Source organism: Pseudopipra pipra, chromosome 6 (genome assembly GCF_036250125.1).
Source record: "Pseudopipra pipra isolate bDixPip1 chromosome 6, bDixPip1.hap1, whole genome shotgun sequence".
Taxonomy (NCBI): domain Eukaryota; kingdom Metazoa; phylum Chordata; class Aves; order Passeriformes; family Pipridae; genus Pseudopipra; species Pseudopipra pipra.
In genome coordinates, this window is record NC_087554.1 from 58,887,188 (window position 1) to 58,907,106 (window position 19,919).

Here is a 19,919-nt window from a genome sequence, read left to right on the forward strand (position 1 = left end):
AAGAACGAGGCATGGAATGACGACTGAGAAAACCCTGTGTGGGGTGGTTTAGAAAAATCAAGAGTGGTGCAAAGGAGGTGGAGAGGAGCAATCACTCACTTTCTGGAAAGGGGAGCTGGGGGTGGCCAATGTAAAGGCTTGGGCAGCCAGCCTTGCAGAATAGAACGACAGAATCCTTTGTCACATACTGTTTTGGTGAGGAAACAAAAACAGAAATGGGTTTGTGGAAAGGTGTTAGATATTCTTGGTGGAGATGGTGGCTGATACATACCATGGTGTGGATGCAGTGGGCAGTTTAGAAGTTCCCTGGGCTCTGGGTTCATGGAAATTTGAAAGGAGTATCCCAGGGCAGGGATGCACTGTGCACCCTCTTCCTTGAGCTCTTATCCTGAGTATCAGGAAGGTGCTGCAGTCAGAGGCCGGATTTTGGCTGGGTGGGCAATTAGTGTGATGCTGCATGTCACACTTATCACTGTACACATCTCTGTGGCAGTATGGATCCTGGGCATCTTCCAGATGGTGTCTGGAGCTTTACAGCAAGAACACCATCGTCCCAAAGAGAGTAACTTCATTGCAGCATCCAAGAGCAGAGTAAACGGATTGTAGTGAAACAGGACATTTAAAAATGCTACGAAACAGCCACCAAAAAAAAAAAAAAAAAAAGAAAAAGCCTAAGGAAAGTGATAAAATACACTCAATTATTCTCCTCAGATACTCTCCAGACGTCAATGTAATTTCATTGACTTCAGTGAAATTAGTGTTAATGTAGGAATGGAAATGCAGCAAATCTAATTCCAGCATCTCCTTCCTGGAATAGTGAGCAAGAAAACAGAGAGGTAATCAGATAGAAACAAGTGCTGATCAGAAGGAGTTGGACAGGGAGGAGGAGAGCTTCAGGAGCTGCTGCCAGGAAATAAAGATACTTTTCCAGTCTCACATAGTCATGGAGAGTTCAGCAATACATGCACTGAGGCCAGAAGGAAAAGCCAGGGTTTTTTTGTTTGTTTTAGTTTGACAGTATATGCAATCTTTTGTTGTTCTCTTAAATATTCTCTAACCCCTTGTGCCAGGACAACACTAATGGCTAGTAATGTTTCCAGGAACGTTCTTTGATATTATGAAAAAGGAAATGCTGGAGAGTTGTGGGACTGGTGAAAAGAGGTGGAGGTAATGTGTGTGATATAGTTATTTAGACAGCTCATTTAATCAGAAAACAAATCTGTTTGTAGCCTTTGGAGTGCTGATGTCCAGTTCTATATTTAAATATAATAATGTAACTCTCTGGCTTCCCAATCCTTTAATAGACAATGCAAACATATTTTTGGGGTGTTTCCTGCCATTTTACCATGCCATTGCTGTTCATCAGGATGGTTTGTGGCACTTGCAGAGGTGAACACGCAAGGTGTCTTCCTAGGACCGTAGATGTTCTCTGAAGTGCCATAAAAACTACCCAAATATACCAAAATTCAAATCAACACTGTGTAGGCAATGAAACCCTCTCCTGAGCATGTTCACACAAGCATCTTCCCCAAAGACTCTTCTCCACTGGTAAGAAGTGGCTTCATAGTCGCAGCGAGTGACTGCAGAGCCACAGACTTGTAGCAAAGGTGGTCACACCAATGTGTCAGGCTGGGAGGTGAGTGTGGTTTTAATACATAAAAGGTTAATTGGTAGTGCTGAATGCCAAACTGAGAGGCCAGCTTTTTTCCCCCCTTTCCAGAAGGATGCAGTACAGAGTAGGACACATGATTTAATAGAGTATAAAAGTGGGAAACGTGCTTGTTTTCACAGTTAGGTTTCACTTTGCTATTGACTGTTTTACGAGACAACCACCGAGGATGCTCTGAAGAAGCTGTCAGGCTCTGTGACAGCTCAGCATCTGCCACAGCTAAATCAATACTGAGATGAAGGACAGGTTCCCAAAGTGGATAATCAAAGTAGAGTAAAGCTAATTCACCTTGAAAGTCTGAAAATGTTAGTGTGACATTTTTTAGACAAACCCAGCACTTTTCCAGCAAGAGATGAGAGGTGCTGAGGTCCAGCCCTGAGCTCTGCCCAAGTGTGGCCATGAGTGGGAGTGGGGAGCAGGCTTCACACCTGTCATGTGCACAAATACTGATAAAATGGAAATCTGGTGCTAATAATTTGGGCAAAAAGGAGTTCGGATTGGCCCTTATTGCTGGCACTGTGCTAGGAACTCATGGCTTGGTTTTGTGGAAAATATTTCATTATAATATAGATTTGAGTATATGTGTGAAGATGATGAATGTTCCACATTTTCTTAGGCTTTTAAGACTTTTTTTTGCATAAAAATGTGATTTTCTTCCATTTTTCAGGTTTCTAATGTTTAAAATCAAAAGTCTGGAGGGAAAATGTTTTGCTATGGATTATTTTAGCTTTATAAAACCTGGAGGTGAATTGTTTCAACTTTTTTGGAACCCTCCCCCCCCCCCCCCCCTTGGTTTTAGTACAAACATGTCAGGGAAGGGAAATTTAATTGGGAGATACTCTGTCAGCATCACATGGAAAATTTTGGATACAAAAGTTTGCTAAGCTCTGTCTAGATATGCTGAATTTGCAGGATGCAGAATTAGAGGGAAAATGCTTCTATAGATGACTTAGATGAGTAAGAAACGTTATCATTCAGTGAAGCAGTTTTGTGGTCATTTTATGAAGCAGAGTTATTCTGAAAATAATAGGATGGAAACATCATTAATATTAACAGTTAAGTACTTTATTTTGTTCCTAAAAATACTCTGTAATTACTCACAAAAATCTATCCTCACACAGAGTTCAGGCTGAGTTCTACTGAATAAAAGCAACATTGCTTTACCTGTTCTCTGTCTCATTAATATTTTAAGACAGATGCAAATATGCACTGTTATGGTAACAGGTGTGTTTACCACATCTCTCAGGGCTATGCATGGCTTGTGTTTTATAGCTGGAATCATTTGCTCTATTGTCCCAAATCCATTCTTATAATTTGTGCTGAGATAAAGCTGAACGTTAATTAAATGAGCAAGCAAAGTTAGATTTTTAAAGAAGTAGAAAGAATGAGCAAATTAGAAGACTGAAAGGAAAATTGTCAGCAGAAAGTCTAAGCCCACTGATATTGTATGTTCACCTTTGCATTGACATACAGATGTAACTGTGTGTATGTGCATGTATATGTATATATATGTGCATATTTGTGAGCATATAAACCACACCAACATGTAGATTTATACAGCACAAACTTTTGCACAGGCATACACAGAAAAAAGAACCTAGGAGGAGGGAGCTAGAAACATCTTTTAGTACAGTCTAGTATTCTGAGGGTATGTTTACAAATTTCCCATTATATTTTAACAAGACAGGCAATTTAGGTGGTGTTCCTCAGTGTGCAAGTGATGTACTGGCATCCTGCCTCCAGCAGTATTGCTGTCTTGGGTTCATCTTAATGTGACAAGAACTCGATGTCCCACTAAAAAAATTCCTTTAAAAGTATTAAAGGCAAAAAATAAAATCCAGCAACAAGCTGTCAGGCTGTTTCACACAGTGACACTGGCAGCTGCCAACTTTGCTCAGAGAACTTTTCTTCTGGAGATGATCCCTTTGGTTCCTGTACTTCATTCAGTAGTGCTGGAGATCCTTTGTATCCTGTGCTTGTTATTGGTGACAGTTTTGACACCGTGAGGCACAGTGAGGAAGGCACATGGGGTGGTTTTGATCCCAGCTCTTAGGTCTGGACAGTAATAAGGGTAAGGGCAACACTGGGAATATTTCTTTGATGGAGAAAGGGAAGATATATGTGATAGGTGGGTGACTGTTTGACAGACACAATTCAGCTTTTTCCGAAATACTGGAGAGATTTGCATGGAAATGAGGCAGTGTTAAAGATAATATTCAAAATGGAAAAAATGATAAGGAACGATCGAGCAGAGTGTGCTAAAATGGAGAGGATGATAAGGAACAGTGGAACAAAGTGTGCTAGAGGCGTGGCTGGCATTCATGGTGAACATAATTCTCATGAATTTTGGTCAACATCTGCCTCTCTACTTTTCCTTTGCACCCACTGTAATGCCTTTAGGGAAGTTGTTGTGTTTTAATTAATAGGACTTTGTGCAGTGTGTGAAATGCTGGACGTGCCATTTGGCAAGGGAGTGATGGGTTTCTGAAGAAACAGGAATGATGAAGCATTGGTATAAGAAATGGTTTCACTCATTTCACTGGTCAGTTCTTATCTGTGTTTGTGTCACTGTTCTTATAAAAGGAAACTTAAATATTCCACCCCCGACTGTCACCACCAAAAGCTGTGACCCACGAGACCCAACTTCCACTGAGTATGAAATATGTAAAAAGAAGCCCTAACCAGCCTCTTACTTCAGAGCTCTTAGGGAAAGAGTTTCCAGAATTAGGACCTCTACACTTAAAGATAAGGATTTTTCAGCAAAGTGATGTTTTTACCACTCAGTTAACACAGGTTACTGCTATTTGTCTTGCTGCCTGTTGTGGTGTAATTGGCACCATTTTTCAGGCTGTGCCTTCCCATATGATTCTTAACACTCTTGACTAATGTGATGAGGAAGAAGCAGACCCTGGCGGTCCCAAGACATGTAAAGCTTTCCAGTGGAACGAAAAAGAAGAAAATTAAATGCAAATTCCAACAGGAACCTCCTGAACCTGTGCAGGGCTATATTTCTGGTGGCTAGCAGTGTTTCTCAGGAAAAGGAACAAAGTAATCTAATAATGTGAGGTGGCTGTGGAAGGGGATGTTGAGGACAGTGTGTGTGAACTTTGATTTGAAACTGCTTAGCATCAGACCCAGGAGCCCTTAGCCCCTCATGCTCAGGTGATTGAAATAAGTAATTTTGTTGTCTATGCTGCTGAATAACCTTAGCCAACTTCAACTCTTGTCCATCACTGCTACAGGACTAGAAGCCAAACAGATTGATAGCTGTGGGCAATGGTAGCCTTGATTTAAGACCATGTTTTGCCATACCATTTCAACCAGTGTTGGATTGCAACTCTGTGCAAAAATACAGCTAGTCAGCTCATCATACCTGCACAGTGGCAAGGCATTGGAGCTCAAAAGTAAGTATTTTCTATTAGCTGAGTACGCTCATGAAAAAGAAAAGCTCCCAGTTTCACCATTTAAAAATTAGTGACTGTACAAGTGCAGTTGAAAGCCCTCATTTTAATAAGAATTTATGCATAAAGTATGCCAAATGTCTAACTGCCTCCAAAGCAGCTGTTCCACTCTTCTGTGCAGTGTCCCCTATAAAGGGAAGAACAGTGACTGTGTGTTCCTACAGTTTACTACTGATAATCATCTTATTTGCATAATTATTTTGTTCTTGTCAAACAAATGTCAGACCTATCTTTTATTATCATTATCCTCTTAATTTAGAGTTTGCATTTCTATAGTATCAGGAAGGTGTTGGGTCAGGAAAATGGGTGTCAGCTGTATCCATGGAGGAACTGTGCATCTTACATGGCTGCAGTGTGGGATGTAGGAATGTAGGGGTGGTCCCCACCTCCCTTTGGAGGCAATACAGGACACACATCTGGATGCAGGCACTGTATATGAAGCCTGTAGGCCAGGATGGTGATGGAATCAGACTGGACATGATGGAATTTGCCCAGACAATTGTGTGCAACTTCCCCCCCTGATTTCAGCAGTCAGATGGTTTTGTTGAGAAGTTCAGAGCTGCAGTTCTTTGCTTTGCCCATTAGCTTCTCCTCTGCAAAGTGGGTGTAACAATACATTGTTGGAGCATATGGAAGGATAAATATATTGGATGGTGTGGCATGGGATAATAATATGGCTGCAGGAGTAACTGGAGGAAAATTTCTTTTTATGCTCTGAATGCTTTTGGAAGTAAAATTTGAAAGCTGGTGTACTCTCATGTTGGTATATCCTCTCTGTAAATGAGGAGTAATTGTATTTTAGGACACTAGTGTAAAACTGGTGTCAGCATTGCTGGGATGGAGGAGGGTATTTTAACAGTAAGATATTTGTTGGGGCCAAGGATTCAGAATCCAGGTTGGCCTTCTGAAGACCTGTAAAATCGTGGGGTTGTGTTGGTGCTTTCACTTGCACAGCTGGCACACAGGACCGTCGCTGCAGGGCGGAGGCGGGAGGCTGAGACTGGCATCAAGGAAGTGCCATAAAACAGTGATGAGGGAGGGGCCTTAGAGGAATTGTTTTGTTCCAAGTAATACACTTTGTTGAAACATGTTGGTGGATTTGAAGGAAGCTGTTTCTGTTGAGAAAGTGGCAGCTTGCTGCTGCTGCATCATCTCAGTGAGGCTGTTCAGCTCGGGAGGCGGGCACTGTGCTGTGCTGACTGGTGTTGCACAGAATTGTGACTGCAGAACGTTTTGCAATCTGGTCAGATGTGTTAAGGTGAGGTGGAAAGAAATAACAGAAAACTGCTCAGCTTTTTAAATAATAAATCAGGCATTTGGGTACTGGGTTTCTCTCTTATTATATTTAATAAGTGCGTACTGGAGTTTGTATCGAATCTCTCCTGGATGACAGAACTTTAATAATATTAATCTAAAAATCCTACGGGAATAACTAAATCCAGAAATTAACTGAAGAAGAACCTATAGCTAGCTTCAACATGCAAAAATGAAAATATCTATTTTTCCAGGATGAAGTCCTCATAGAATCATTTAATTTGGAAAAGACCTTTAAGGTGAATGAGTCCAACCATTAACCCAACTCTGCCAAACCCACACTAAACCATGTCTCCAAGTGCCACATCTACATGTCTTTTAGATCCCTCTAGGGATGGTGACTCCACCACTGTCCTGGGCAGCCTGTTCCAGGGCTTGATAACTCCTTCATTGAAAAAATTTTTTTTCCTAATGTCCAATTTAAACCTCCCCTGGCACAGTTTGAGGCCATTTCTACTTGTCCTGTATCAAGTATTGGTTGATAGTTGTGAGAAGAGACTGATACACCCTCACTAATATTCTGCCTTACAATTGAAGTTTAGAGGAACATTGTATATGCTTGGATTAATAGTAGTCTAGCACAGGGCAAGCCATAAGGAAAATTAGGTCTCTCAATCAAGCCTTCAGTTCCTTGAGGCAGATGTTCCTATCTGGACATATTTAGCATACAGTCAGGATAATAAGAGATTTGAGATGCTTTGGGATGATTTAGGTAACTCTGAGTCATTTTTTTCAGAAAGTTCCGTATTTTTAAATAGGCTAAAAGATTTATGTAACACTATTGCTAAATCATTCAGAAATGTTTTATGTTAGTACAAATATAGTAACACACATTTTATATGTAAAAATATATAGTACTTATGTCCTTGCATGTAATTTTGGAGAGATTTTCCACACTGAAGAGTAAAAATAGAAACTAAAACAGCAGTTGGACCATTTACCTCACCTTTAGGACTGAGAAAAAAATATTTCTGCATCATTACATCAAATTGATCTCTATAAAATCTAGTGAAGACTTTCATATTTACACACATAGAACAATTAAGTAAATGAGCACTGCATGACAGTAGGAACATAACAGGAAATGTTCAGAGAAATGCAGGTCATTAAAGAGAAGGTAAATAAATGCAGTTTGACCTAAGTAGTCGTTTCATGAAATTGGGTAATTTCACCTTCAGCCTCATCTCTCCTGTTTATTGTAAACTGAGAGACTACAATAAAACTATTAAAGTGTCTGAATACCTTTAGACATTTCTTTAGAGATTATTTAAATACTTTTACTGTCAAGACAGGCACAGTATTTTATTTTCTTTCAGAACCTTTTGCAAATGATCTTTGCTGCCAATTCCACCTGCCAAAAATAATTAAAATACAGCGAAAGCGAAATGCCTTTGGTAGCACTTCTCTGCCTTTGTTGTTTTAGGGTGAGGTGCAAGACTTACACTTGTCGCTTCGACATTAAATAGGGATCCTCTGAGAAATCTTCACTTGCTAATTATAGGCAGTAAGAGTCATTGATGGAGAGCCTTAAACCTTTGAAGGTAACAGCAGGATTAAATGCTCGTGTATCTGTCCACAGGGAATCCAACGTGCTCCCTGAGCAGAGACATCTCTGCCAACTAAGGAGCTGATCCAGATCACTGTCCTGTTCTGTCCCATCTCTGTCATATTTGCAGCCAATGCACTTATCCCAGCCTAAAGCTGACTGGGAAAGAGCAGAAGCAGGTAATTTGTATTTTTAAGTCAGACTAACCTCTTCTCACTAGACCCTCCCAAGCAGAAGACCTTTTTGCTGTCGAGGAGTGTTAAAAGAGGTGTAAAAAATGCAATATAAAATACTTTTTTGATATATTTATTATTTCCTTATCAGCACCAACTTGTTTTGTTGCATACCAAGACATGCAGAAAAATAAGTACTAGTTTTCTATAAATGACCTTCTTTTCTAGTTATCATATAGAGAACAGGGATGGGGAGCAAATTTACAGAGAAAGGTGGATTTTCCATGCCAAATTCTGAAAAATCTTCTCTCCCCAAAAACCTGCAAACCATCCTCAGCTGCTACCAGCATGGGCATAGGGAAGCACCATGAGTGAGGAGAGTCTTTGAGGCGCAGCTTCAAAGCTGTGAAGATCTAAGAAGGTTCCCTTTAAATGTTTTCCAGAGGCCCCACATAGAGTAACCTCTGAGAGAAGTGAAGGATTTGGATGGACTCAACCATGTGTCTTTACCACATCCAATAGAAGGCAAAGGAAGGCTTTGGTTCCCAACAGAGGGATAATGCTGGGTTTGTCTGCGCAGACCCTACAGCCTGTAGGCTTGTGGGTTCTGGCTTGGTGAGGTACTGCTGGGTAATGCTTACAGGGATTTTGCAGGCTTGATCCAGTGATTTATTCTATCCTTAATTTCTTGAAGAAATGTGCATTTTTTCAAGTACAACTTTCCAGGACCCTGTATTACGAGACATAGAACTGAAATTTCTCTTCTGGCTGTATATTTTCTACAAATCGTCTCTGCCAGGAGGAGGATTTAGGCGCCAGTTGCTTCAGACAAGCTGTTTTCACCACAGCATTCTTAGCTGTTTCCAACCTGGCAGGTGTCAGAGTTCAATCTCTTTTTCCCAGCCTTACATGGCACTGTTATCATATTTTCAATCAGCCTGTTTCCTCTGTGTAGGTTTTCATGGCCAGTTGGGTTGCAGGCATTATATATGTATATGCAGTCTAGCTGTCACTGCAGGCTTGCATAAATACTACTCAAGCAGAAAGACAGCATTTTGGGGGCAATTAGGGCTTCTCTATAGATTTATAGTCACAGCCATTTGCAGAAGCATCTAACATCAGAGACAAGGCGAGATATTGTGCCCTCACATACCTGATGAGATGAGTGCATGATAAATCAGCAGCTGTTCTTCAGAAGGATGAGGGATGTTGCACTTAGGGGAAGTGACACTTCATCAAGTTTGTCCTACTGCAAAAGTCCAAAAGAACAGAGAAAGCTGAAGAAAAAAAAAAAGTCAGGTGGCATTCATCTATCTAGGCTTTTCTATAATCCATATACTTGTACTCTGAGTGTTGATATATATCTGAATGGATATAGAGATAGAGAAAACCTTTCAGTAGTTCGCAGCAATCAGTAAAATAAGGAAAAAACCTACCCTCACAACAAGCTTTATTTCCGAACATCACATATATTAATCTGCTGTGTTTTCTAAAACTGAAACCTCGTGTTCGTTTTTGCTATACATTGTGTGACCTTGTTTCATATGGTCTTGTATTTGTGATGAACTTCAGCATCTGATTTTTACCTGGACATGTAAAAAGCACTGTGTGAAGTGGAAGTTCAATTTTTCTATTAGACAGGTTTTAGGAAAGCACCATGTTTCTTTGAAAATGCCACCTCTCAAATAGGAGTGATGAACAACAGTAAATTACTGTGAAACAAAGTGAGTTTTCAGGAATGAGGTAGAAATGGGTTGGGTGGAATGAAGACATTATGCACTGAGCCATAAAAGGCATTTTTTCCTTTCACACTGGGTTATTTCTTGCCACTTGTAGGCTGCAGTTGTTTTTCAGAAAATGACAATATGGAAATCCATAGCTGATAAAGTACCTCTGAGCAAAGATTATTAAAAATGATAGGCACATTTCTGTGTATTTGATAATGTCAAGAGTATAGGTAGTACAGCACATTGGTATTATATCAGAATATTTCTCTTTTCTGCATAAGCCATAATGTCTGATGTAAGAATGTAATCTTGGGCTTGCTTGCAAGAGTAATTTAGTTGGGACTCAATAAGGCACCTAAAACTTGCTTGACTTTAGGAGCATCTTTTGGTCCACCATTATTCAAGGCAGCACTAGTAAAGGTGTGCATTTAAGTTTTGGCTTAAATGCTTTGCCAAATTTAGGCTTTAGAATTTAACTGCTCTCCATCCATTAGTGCTCACTGTATCACATATGTAATAGTATACTGAAGTTGGTGACTTTTCAGTTGGAAAGGCTTCCTTTAAACATGTGATCTTCTCAAATATGGCCTGTGATTTTTTGGTGCTGCAAAACTCAACTGACTGAGACTTGCAGAGACATTGGCATGTTTGGAAAGGGAAGAATCAAACCGGAAGAGAAGGTAACTCTAGGAGTGGGTTTCAGGTAGTACATCCTAGTCTACCATGTCCTCCTCCTGCCCTAGCTTTCAGCATTGGGACTTTCTATTGTTCACTGGTCCAGTTTTTCTCTCTTTGGAATCATTAGTGACTGGCATCTGGAGTTGGCATCACACAGCCAAGTCATCTGCTGGGGCTGGCTGGGATATTAGACTGTGAAATGCCACTCTGAATCTTTCTTGTGAACTTCTTGGCCTTTGGCACGGGATCCATTTGTATCATTATCTCCTTGCCAGGCTTCACGGGTTCCTTTCTTCTCCATTTCATTCCATCTTTGGGACTGAGGCTGTTCTCTACTCATAGCACGTGGTAGCTGAGGCAGTCTTAAAGGAGATCAACATGGTTCCTTGGATAGTGCCTTCAAAGTTTACTGTCAGGCTAAAGCTACATTTGAAAATTAGTTTGGATTAATATAAACTGCACTTTTTTAAATGACTCCATGTGTGGACATTATCTGTATGATATGACTGTATTTGTAAATGAATGCACACTGGGTGGCTGTATGGGCTGTATGGGTAAATTCATTAAATAACTCTGTACATGTATGTGTGTGAGAATGTGTGCATAAATAGAAATTTTCAGTTGACATCTATGTATTTGCAGTAATTTGTAACCAAACATAAATTTTCTGACATTATCCTTGAATTATGATTAGCATTGGCTAGAGCATACATATTAATTTTCAATTACTTTTTGTTTTTTTTTTCAGCTCTTCTTTATGCAACTATTTTTGGAAACGTCACCACCATTTTCCAGCAAATGTATGCCAACACCAACCGATACCATGAGATGCTGAACAATGTGAGGGATTTCCTAAAACTATATCAAGTCCCAAAAGGCCTTAGTGAAAGAGTCATGGATTATATTGTCTCAACTTGGTCCATGTCTAAAGGAATTGACACAGAAAAGGTATGAGTACCTGAGGTAACAATTTAGATAGCAGGAGTCTATGTCCATTGTGTGCTTCCTTAGAAAGAGAACTGTATAACAGCATATAACTTACTAACAAATCCTTAACTGCATGCTACTACTTTATTATGTTTGTGTTTGGAACAAAAGCTGGTTGTTTTAAAAATAGACTGTTTTGAAAATATGCCTTTATTTTTCATTATGGTAAATGTTTGCTGCTTTCCAGTCTTAGTTTGTCTAAATATTAAACAATGTCAATGTACTTAACTATTGAAATCAATGGTAAATTAGTCTTCAAATTAGTCTGAGAACATGATTTGGTGTCTAAACTACACTGGTATTATCCTGAGAAGTGCTGGCGTCTGTGCATTGCAATTAAATGAATTTGATTGGCTTGGACCTTTTGCTGATGCCCAGGACATCGACATATCCATCAGCATAATTAGTGTAGGATTTAATGGCAGTAGAGATTGATCTCCTTGAGCTAGAATCTCTGGGCTAGCGCTTCAGGCCTTTCGTAGGGAGATACAGAAAACGTGATACTGTTGGCATCCATGCAGGGTAGAAGTCCTACAGGACTTTAGCCCTCAGAAAGGACTGGTCATTTAGGTTTCTTCAAAAGCTGATTAAAGGAGAAGGTCATCTTCTGAGAGTGATTTATCGTTTGCCAGGACAGACCTCATGACTTGTTCTCAAGGCCTCTCTTTCTGCATGATATGTGCAGTCAATCTGCCTGGCCTTGAATATTTCAGAGAGCTGAAGTCAAATGGGAGGGGTTCCACCTGCAGTGCCTTGAATGTAGGTAAGATAGAACAGCTTTAGGTCTAGATTTTTGGTCCGTGGAGATCAGTGATGCTCCTGTGGCTTCTGTGGACCTGATACACATCAGCTTAAATTAGGCAGTCAAGTTTCAGTAACCATGATTTCCCTCCCAAGAACTAAAAAGTTTCCAAGGGAGGGTAAGGAAGCATCATGACAGATTAATATCTTGAAATATCTAGTGCTTACACAGCTTTGAAGTTCTTTCCTCAGTTGAATCTATTGGGCAATATGGGATGTGATGCAGATTGTTCAGGGAGGCCAAGATGAAGTGTCTACACTAAAAAATTTAGTCTTACATCATGCTGATGCAGCAGCAGTTCTGTTATTAATCATCTGCTGTGAAATGCAGTTTACCGTCATAAATACAACTGCTTTAAGTAACAAAGATTTTTATTTCTTGATTCTTGTGCTTCGGTATTCCACGTTCTTTAGTATGTTCACTTCTTATACACTAATACCCTAACTTCCCATCTTGATTCATATGGTGTTGAGTGAGCTTTCATATTGCAAACTACTGTAAATGCATTCAATCCTATTGTGTAAACGTCAAACCTCATGAAAATTCAACTTTCATTTGCATTTATCTCCTTGCAGTTAAGCCAGAGTCCTGTGTTACCCCACTACAGTTTCATTAGATTTTAATGATGCTTTGCAGTTAATTAGGAGAACCTATGCTTTAATTACTGAAATTTCCTTCTATAGTTTCCGCATGTCCGGTTTTATAGATTATAAAAATGCAGTTAGAGCCCTAATTTTCGATTCGTGGTAAGCAGTGTTCTCTGGTCTGTAAGATGGAGTGGCTGCTTAGCTAGATAATTAATATGCCTGTAAAATCTGTGACTTAGGATTTTAACAGTTTTTCCTTGGTGAAGACTTGCCTAAACATAGGCCTGGATCCAAAACCTATTTTACACAGTGGAAGGATTTCAGGAACCTCTACATGTGGACATCAGTAGTTGCAGCTAATTGAGCTTCCCAGAAAAGCCCATGTTACAGAAGAGCAGAGACAAGATAAACGTAAGAACCTGAGCACTGGTTTGGACATTTTGATGTTTTGTGTCCCTTACAGCCTGCAAGTCCGCAAAAGCAACAGCACCCGTGGCCTGTAGTGCCTGCGCAGAACATCACAGGGTCTGTGAGGAGTGTAGGGATCAGGCAGTTTGCTTCCTGCTGCAGGAGAAAGCTTTAACTTTAGCAGAAGGTTGGAAAGCTGTGACATAGCCAGTCTTCCTACATTTATCTCCACTCAGGAAGGTGTTATGATGTGCTTCACCAAAACAAATGAGGAAATGTTGTAAATCCCAGCTGAAAAATCATAGAAACAGTGGTACAGTCCCAGAGATTAGTCATCTAGGGTGGATTGTTTCTCTTGCCTTAGTTCCTTCATTACACCTTCAAGCCCTGCCATAAGATCCTCTGCATTTAAACTGAATCTGTCTGTACCAAACCTAGAGCAGGCAAGTGGCTGTGAATACACTACAGGGACCTTCAAGGTACCCAGTGTCAGTTCAGATTTATTACCGTAGATAATTAGTGGGGCTAATGGGACTACACAGCACCTGCAGCTGAGCTGCTAAATCCAGATAGTGCTCCAACATAGGTTGGAAGTGGGGGTTGTTGTCCCAGGTTTTGAATTGTTTTTCTGCACTACTTTGTCTGACAGCCTGGACCTGACCTCAGGGGTTTCTACCAGTCTGGTTTTCAAAACTCCATTAGTGACATTCTGACCAGTCTGTTGTCTGGATATATTTGCCTCACACAATTTCCCATTCTCCCTAATTTTTATGAACTTTTCATTAAGCTTCTTATTATCTTGCAAAACATGTGTGCTCATGACACATGATAATTAGTGAGGAATTTCAGCTTTTCATTTTCCATCAGACAGCTCAGACAGTTTTCATCATCCAAGGGTGTTTTTCAACCTAACATACATGATTACCTCCTAAATTGTTCCAAATATATCTGCATTGTCATTTTGGAATGTGTTTTGCAACATCATTTGCCACAAATTTATAATACATTTCATTCATTCAGTCAGGATGTTGAAATGGCTTTGTTTTGAAACCTAAATTCAAAGCACAAGAAGGAAGAATGAGTGTTAGAGTAGGTTCCTATGGTGTTGAACCATCCTAGTATTGATGGAGTAAAAGTAAACACATGTGCATGTGTTTCTTTGATAACTAAAGATTTTAAATACATATACTTGAAATTAAAACATAGGTTAGTAGCTTGATTGGAATTACTACCGCTTCACACGTGTTTTGTTGCCTCAGATCTCAAATATTTATCCTTGAATGACACACTCAGTGTGTAGTCCCAGACAAACTCTTGGCTAAAACTGATGAGTCCTAACGTGGGAACTCAAGGCAAAGTGGAAGTCAGCATGGGGAAGGTAAAATGAAAATGTAGCCCTTGCTGCTTGCGTAGCAAGATGTCCAAAACAGAACTTTGCCTTAAAGCCCCAGTCTGTTTTCCTTGTATGTGGGAGAGGACTTCATCTCCCACACTGAATTGACAGTGCTTTTAGCTCAGAATTTTGGATTCCCCAATCTCCTTGGGAATAGCTCATCTTCAGATCCTTCCTTCAAACCACAGCACCTCAGCCTGTCTCTGAGTGTTCACAAACAAGGAATTAACAATGACACTAAAAGCATTAGCATATTTATTATTATAACTTAAGGGGAAGCAAGTGGCCTCTGATCCATAATCTTAAATCACTTATCCATGAGAGCCCTCCTCTTGACAACTGGGATGATATATGTAATACATGCACATGGACTCATCTCCTGGTGTAACAATGGCTCAAACAAGATGGAATTTATTTTATTTTTTTTTTTAATGTTTAATGATACAGATTTCAGGGTTATTCATCTAATAATGAGCAGGGCTAAAAACATGACAAACCTGAGAAGCCTTTAAACTCTAAACAATATGTCTCATCCATCAGAACCTGTTTTTTTGGGTTCTTTTTGTGAGAGGTATAAAAGAGGCTCTGTATATGACCATTTACAAGCAGCTGAATAAAATCTTTACAGTAGTAATTTGATATATGAAACACGCTGAATTCCAGTCTCTTAGTTTTTATTAAAATCTCCAGGCAGCAAATGAGAAATTTATAGATATTAGCTCTTCTGTAAGAAATAGGTCATTATCCATGAAAGCAGAACAGCCATTAACTAACATGCAGGTGTTTCAAGGTCTTATCTAATGATGATGCTCTGAAATGTCAGTAAAACCCAAAGATTTTCTCTTCTTGACCTCTGTGCTGTTGTATGGCTTAGAATTTGCTCAGAAAGCAATTAAATAAATGTCTATCATGTTTTAACAGTAGTTTCCTTCAGAAAAGCCATAGGTTGAAAGAGAAAAAAGGCATCTTATTTAGTTTCAACCTGAACATCAATGGCAATTGTGATAATGAGAGCCAATTTCACATTGCACTGACTGAAATGGAAATCATGAGAAAATTACACAGTATTAAAACTATTCACTGCTGGCCCCCTAAGCTTTCATACAGGAGAGATGGGTTTATGGTAAATAGACACAGGTTGTACCTTCATTAAAAGTTAATTTACACAAGGACAATGCAGTTTTTTCATGTTTGCTGTTAATAAGATCTTCAAGAGCCGTAGAAATAATTAGTGATACCCTGAGACACGTAGAGGAATCAGGCCTGTCATAGAGGAATCAGACTGCCACTCCTACCATGTCCCATCACATAGAGGTGTCTGTAAGTGCTGGCTGGATTTCCTCATGAAAGACCAGGGTAGAAGGCTTCCAAGACTCGTGGCCAAGGAGAACTTCTACAAAATTAGCTGTAACAGCTGCATACAATTCCCTGCTGCAAAGGGAAGGTAAAAATCGTTTGGACAAGTATTTTTGTTTCGTTGTAGAGGCGAGGTTGTTGGTCGTTCCTTGCAGATCGGGACGAGGTGAACAAGAAGTCGTCCCTCACCTCACAGAGCTGAGCTAGGACCAGGTACAGTTGAATCCACGGTTCTTTGGAGAGCGGGATGCAGGAGAGATGGTCAAGGTCTCCCTGTCCTTCCCAGAGGTCCGTGAGCAGGGCCTGTGCACCAGTGGGGCTTTCTGTTTCCCCTTCGTGGATAGCATGGATTATTTACCTCCTGTGTGCACTCTGCAGAGCCAGGAAAGACTATCCACAATTATCTCTGACTCTTGGATGTATATCTTGGATGTACTGTCTTGGGACTGATACAGAATGAGCTGTGAACCTGTCATGCTTGAGAAAATGCCAGGGATATGGAACAGCTCACAGGCTTATTTCCTGGGGGAATAAGTACCTGAATGGATGGGTCAGGCAGCACTGCCACCAAAGGGATGGAGCAGACAAGGGGCTGTCTATTCCAGAGACCACATATTGGGGAAGGTCTTCTCCAGATCTCTTTTCATTCTTCATTTCCTTGAATGTCTTTACTTAAGGATGGATGTTTGAAAATAAAGCCACCTCCAGAAGGAGCTCAAAATAAAATAATCCACTGATTGATTTCCTTCTTCCAAGGGTGACCTTTGTGCCAGAAGCTGTTGCTCCAAAAACTGTTGTGACTTGAGAAATCCTTTGATGTATGCCATGTTCTTTCTGATGTTTCTTTTTCTTCTTTTATCTAGAAAGTTGATTTTTAATGACAGATTTCCCTGTGGTCTGCTATCCTTTGCCCCATTAGAAGGCCCTGCAATAATTTTGCTTGGTACAGATATTACAGCAAAACTGAAAACAATAAAACCTCTAAAAGTATAACCCCTAGGCAACCTGGGATCTACTACCTTGGGCCATCAGTGGATGTGACTAGTGTGCCACACTTTTCAGTGCATTAGACAAGCCAATAGCCCCTTTGCTGGTGAACCACTTGATTCGTTAAAAGAGGCATAGTGGTGCCTCTCATCTTCCCCTGATTTTCAAACCCCTAGCCAGATTCTGTCTGTGTTGGCAAAATGGAATTTAATGGACTCTACAGCCAATTTCTTGGAATTTTCATAATGTCTCTTATTCATGTTACTCAGCTGAAAAAACCACTTAATTTTGTTACTACACCACCAAATCTATCCATTTTACTCACTGGTTCAGCTCATTTATCATTAATAAGAAAACATGCCAGACTCAACTTAGACATGATTTTCAAATCATGATTTCTGAGCATTTAAATCTAAATGACCTTGGATTCTATTCCAATTAAAACAGAGCACACCGTTGCTGCTGAAATTCAGTTCTTAGTGCCAAGATATTCAGTGATGTATTAAAGATTACCCTAAAGCATGCAGGGTTAATTACTGCTCAGCTCCCTATATCACCTCCGAGTTACTTACAAAATTACCTGATTATTACAGGAAAATGTTCTGTGATTTGCCAATCCACTGTTTTCTTACCTTTGCCTCTTTGGCCTCCGAATGTAACACTTTTGGCCAGGCCTGAAAAAGAATTCAACATTCAAATGAGCCAAATCTTTCTAAAAATCTGAGTAACTTGGTCAGGTGCCTAGTGAGTATTGTAGTTTTTTTTTTTTGGAAAGAGCTGACCTTGATTGTGGCTGCTGAATATGTCTGAAAACCCAAAGTGGCCTTTCTCCACAAAATAAAAAGAGCTATCTGTGGTCTCGAATGGGTAAGAAGTTGGAGGAGTTTATTATATGTATTTTCAAAGCTGACATTCTTAGTATCTCTGATATTTGTTACAGTTATTCATTTAGGAAACAGTCCTTGTTATTACAGCACAAAGACTGTCTAAGCTCTTTGCTTGAGTATCAACCAACATGTTCCCTACCTACAACCCCCAGAAAGTGACAATCCTGTGTACTGAAAGAGGATTGACAATAGATAATGTTCGTGATTCACTGGCCTCTGCCCTTTTTGTTAACAAGTCTTAACAGATTCTGTAATATCTGCTAAGCCATCCTGTAGTGTTATCCAGCTGGGGAAGGTTTTTTAACAAATACTTAAACCTGTAAGCCCATCCTAAAAGATATTGTTTGGACATGCTCTTAATACGTACAGTTTTTTTTTCATTCATTTGCTTTTCTTTGACTTTTTTTATAATCTCTGCTCCCTGTAGAGTTCTTTGAGCTGTTCTAGGGGCTTATCTTAAACTGCCTGACCATGCTGAGGAAACGGATGAGGGAGTTAAAAAATCAGATGAAACCTCCTCCTTGGGAATTTTAATTCCCACCCCCTTACAGATCTCGAACTGAAAAGACAGTGAGACCCTGTGGGTCTTCCAGAGCTGGTTGCTGTCCCAATCTCTGGCAGCACCCACAAGCTGTTCACTCACCATCAGCATTTTACATATACCATGGGGTGCTCTAGAGATGATGATGGTGTTGAGTCTCTGCACTGGGTGTCATGTTGGGGCCTGCGCCACCTGGGTGCCAGCTGGTGATGGCAGAGCTCAGCAATTGTCTTATACTGGCTTTGAGGAGGTATTGCTCTCTGTGCAGAGAGGGAAAATTATAAATGTTATTCTGTGCTTTACTTTCTCCTCTCTCAGCTTTGTGGTAGTTCAGGTCTTTGTGGATACGTGTGCTGTTCATGTGTGACACGGAGCCTTGCTCCTTTTCTGGTGGAGTCACAGTTTATACAGCCAGCAAAGATTTTCCTCTGGGTAGAATTCAGACTTCTCCTCCGATTTTGCACTGATACATAGCAGGCTCTGTTCTTTCACGCTGCTTGGATGCATATGGGAAAGATGACTGCAAAGTCTGTGGCTACAGATTTATTACAGAGCAACTTCTGTAGCAGCACAAGCATCTGGTCCCTGCAGACTTACCGCTCCAAGTCGTGAGCTCCAAACCCATCAGTTACTAAAGCATTGCTGTCAGTGACCTTAATATCCTGCCTGCCTTATAAACTGCAGGTTTCACTGAGAAAGGTCTTCAAATCTCTAAGGAAATTTCCTCTTAAGAAATTTGTCTTGGTGGTTTTTGCTGCGCTGCTGAAAGAACACACAGGGTAGAACAAATGTCCCAGCTGAACTTTGGTTCTATTAACATGATGTGTTTGAGGCATTTCCTTTACAGTGAAAAAAATGACTGAGCATTATAGGGTATCCTTTCCCTTCAACTAAATTTCTATTTTACACCCATACGTGTGCATTTTGACACCCTATGGACTCAGGGACAATCATGTTGCTGCTGTTTTGTATCTTTTTAGTTGCATGCTGCCTTAAAAATGCTGAGATCTTAGTAAGACCATTTCACAGTAAGAATGTCCAATTCTTGTCAATAAGGGATCATTTTCAGATGAATATTTGTCTGAATTCGAAGTGCTCATTTTCTGATCTTTACGGTCTTTGGACTATTTATCATTAGCTTCCAAATGCCTCTGTGTGATCCTGTATCTCATTATGTGTTCTCTTTGGAAGCATGAAAATTACTACTTACTGTAATCTGTGTCACCAACAGCCCCTTTGTACAGTATAAGGAATAGAGAAGTTGGTGGTATCTGTGAGACTCCTTCTGCATTCATGACATTGGTATTTGTGAACACAAAAAGAAGTGCTGCCGAGACAGGTTGGAGCTCATGGAGCCCTTGGAGTATACAGTAAATATGTAGCTGAATTCTCTATCTTTGCTC

The 19,919-nt window shown here is 40.1% G+C and overlaps 1 protein-coding gene across 1 annotated transcript in view; it reads left to right on the forward strand.

Moving 5' to 3' along the window:
* The window catches only part of KCNH5 (potassium voltage-gated channel subfamily H member 5), a 166,446-nt gene that overhangs the window by 89,648 nt on the left and 56,879 nt on the right, over nucleotides 1-19,919 (forward strand). The window contains exon 8 of the mRNA XM_064659421.1: nucleotides 11,317-11,516. Coding sequence (XP_064515491.1) covers nucleotides 11,317-11,516 — 200 coding nt within the window. The remainder of the gene's footprint in view (nucleotides 1-11,316; nucleotides 11,517-19,919) is intronic.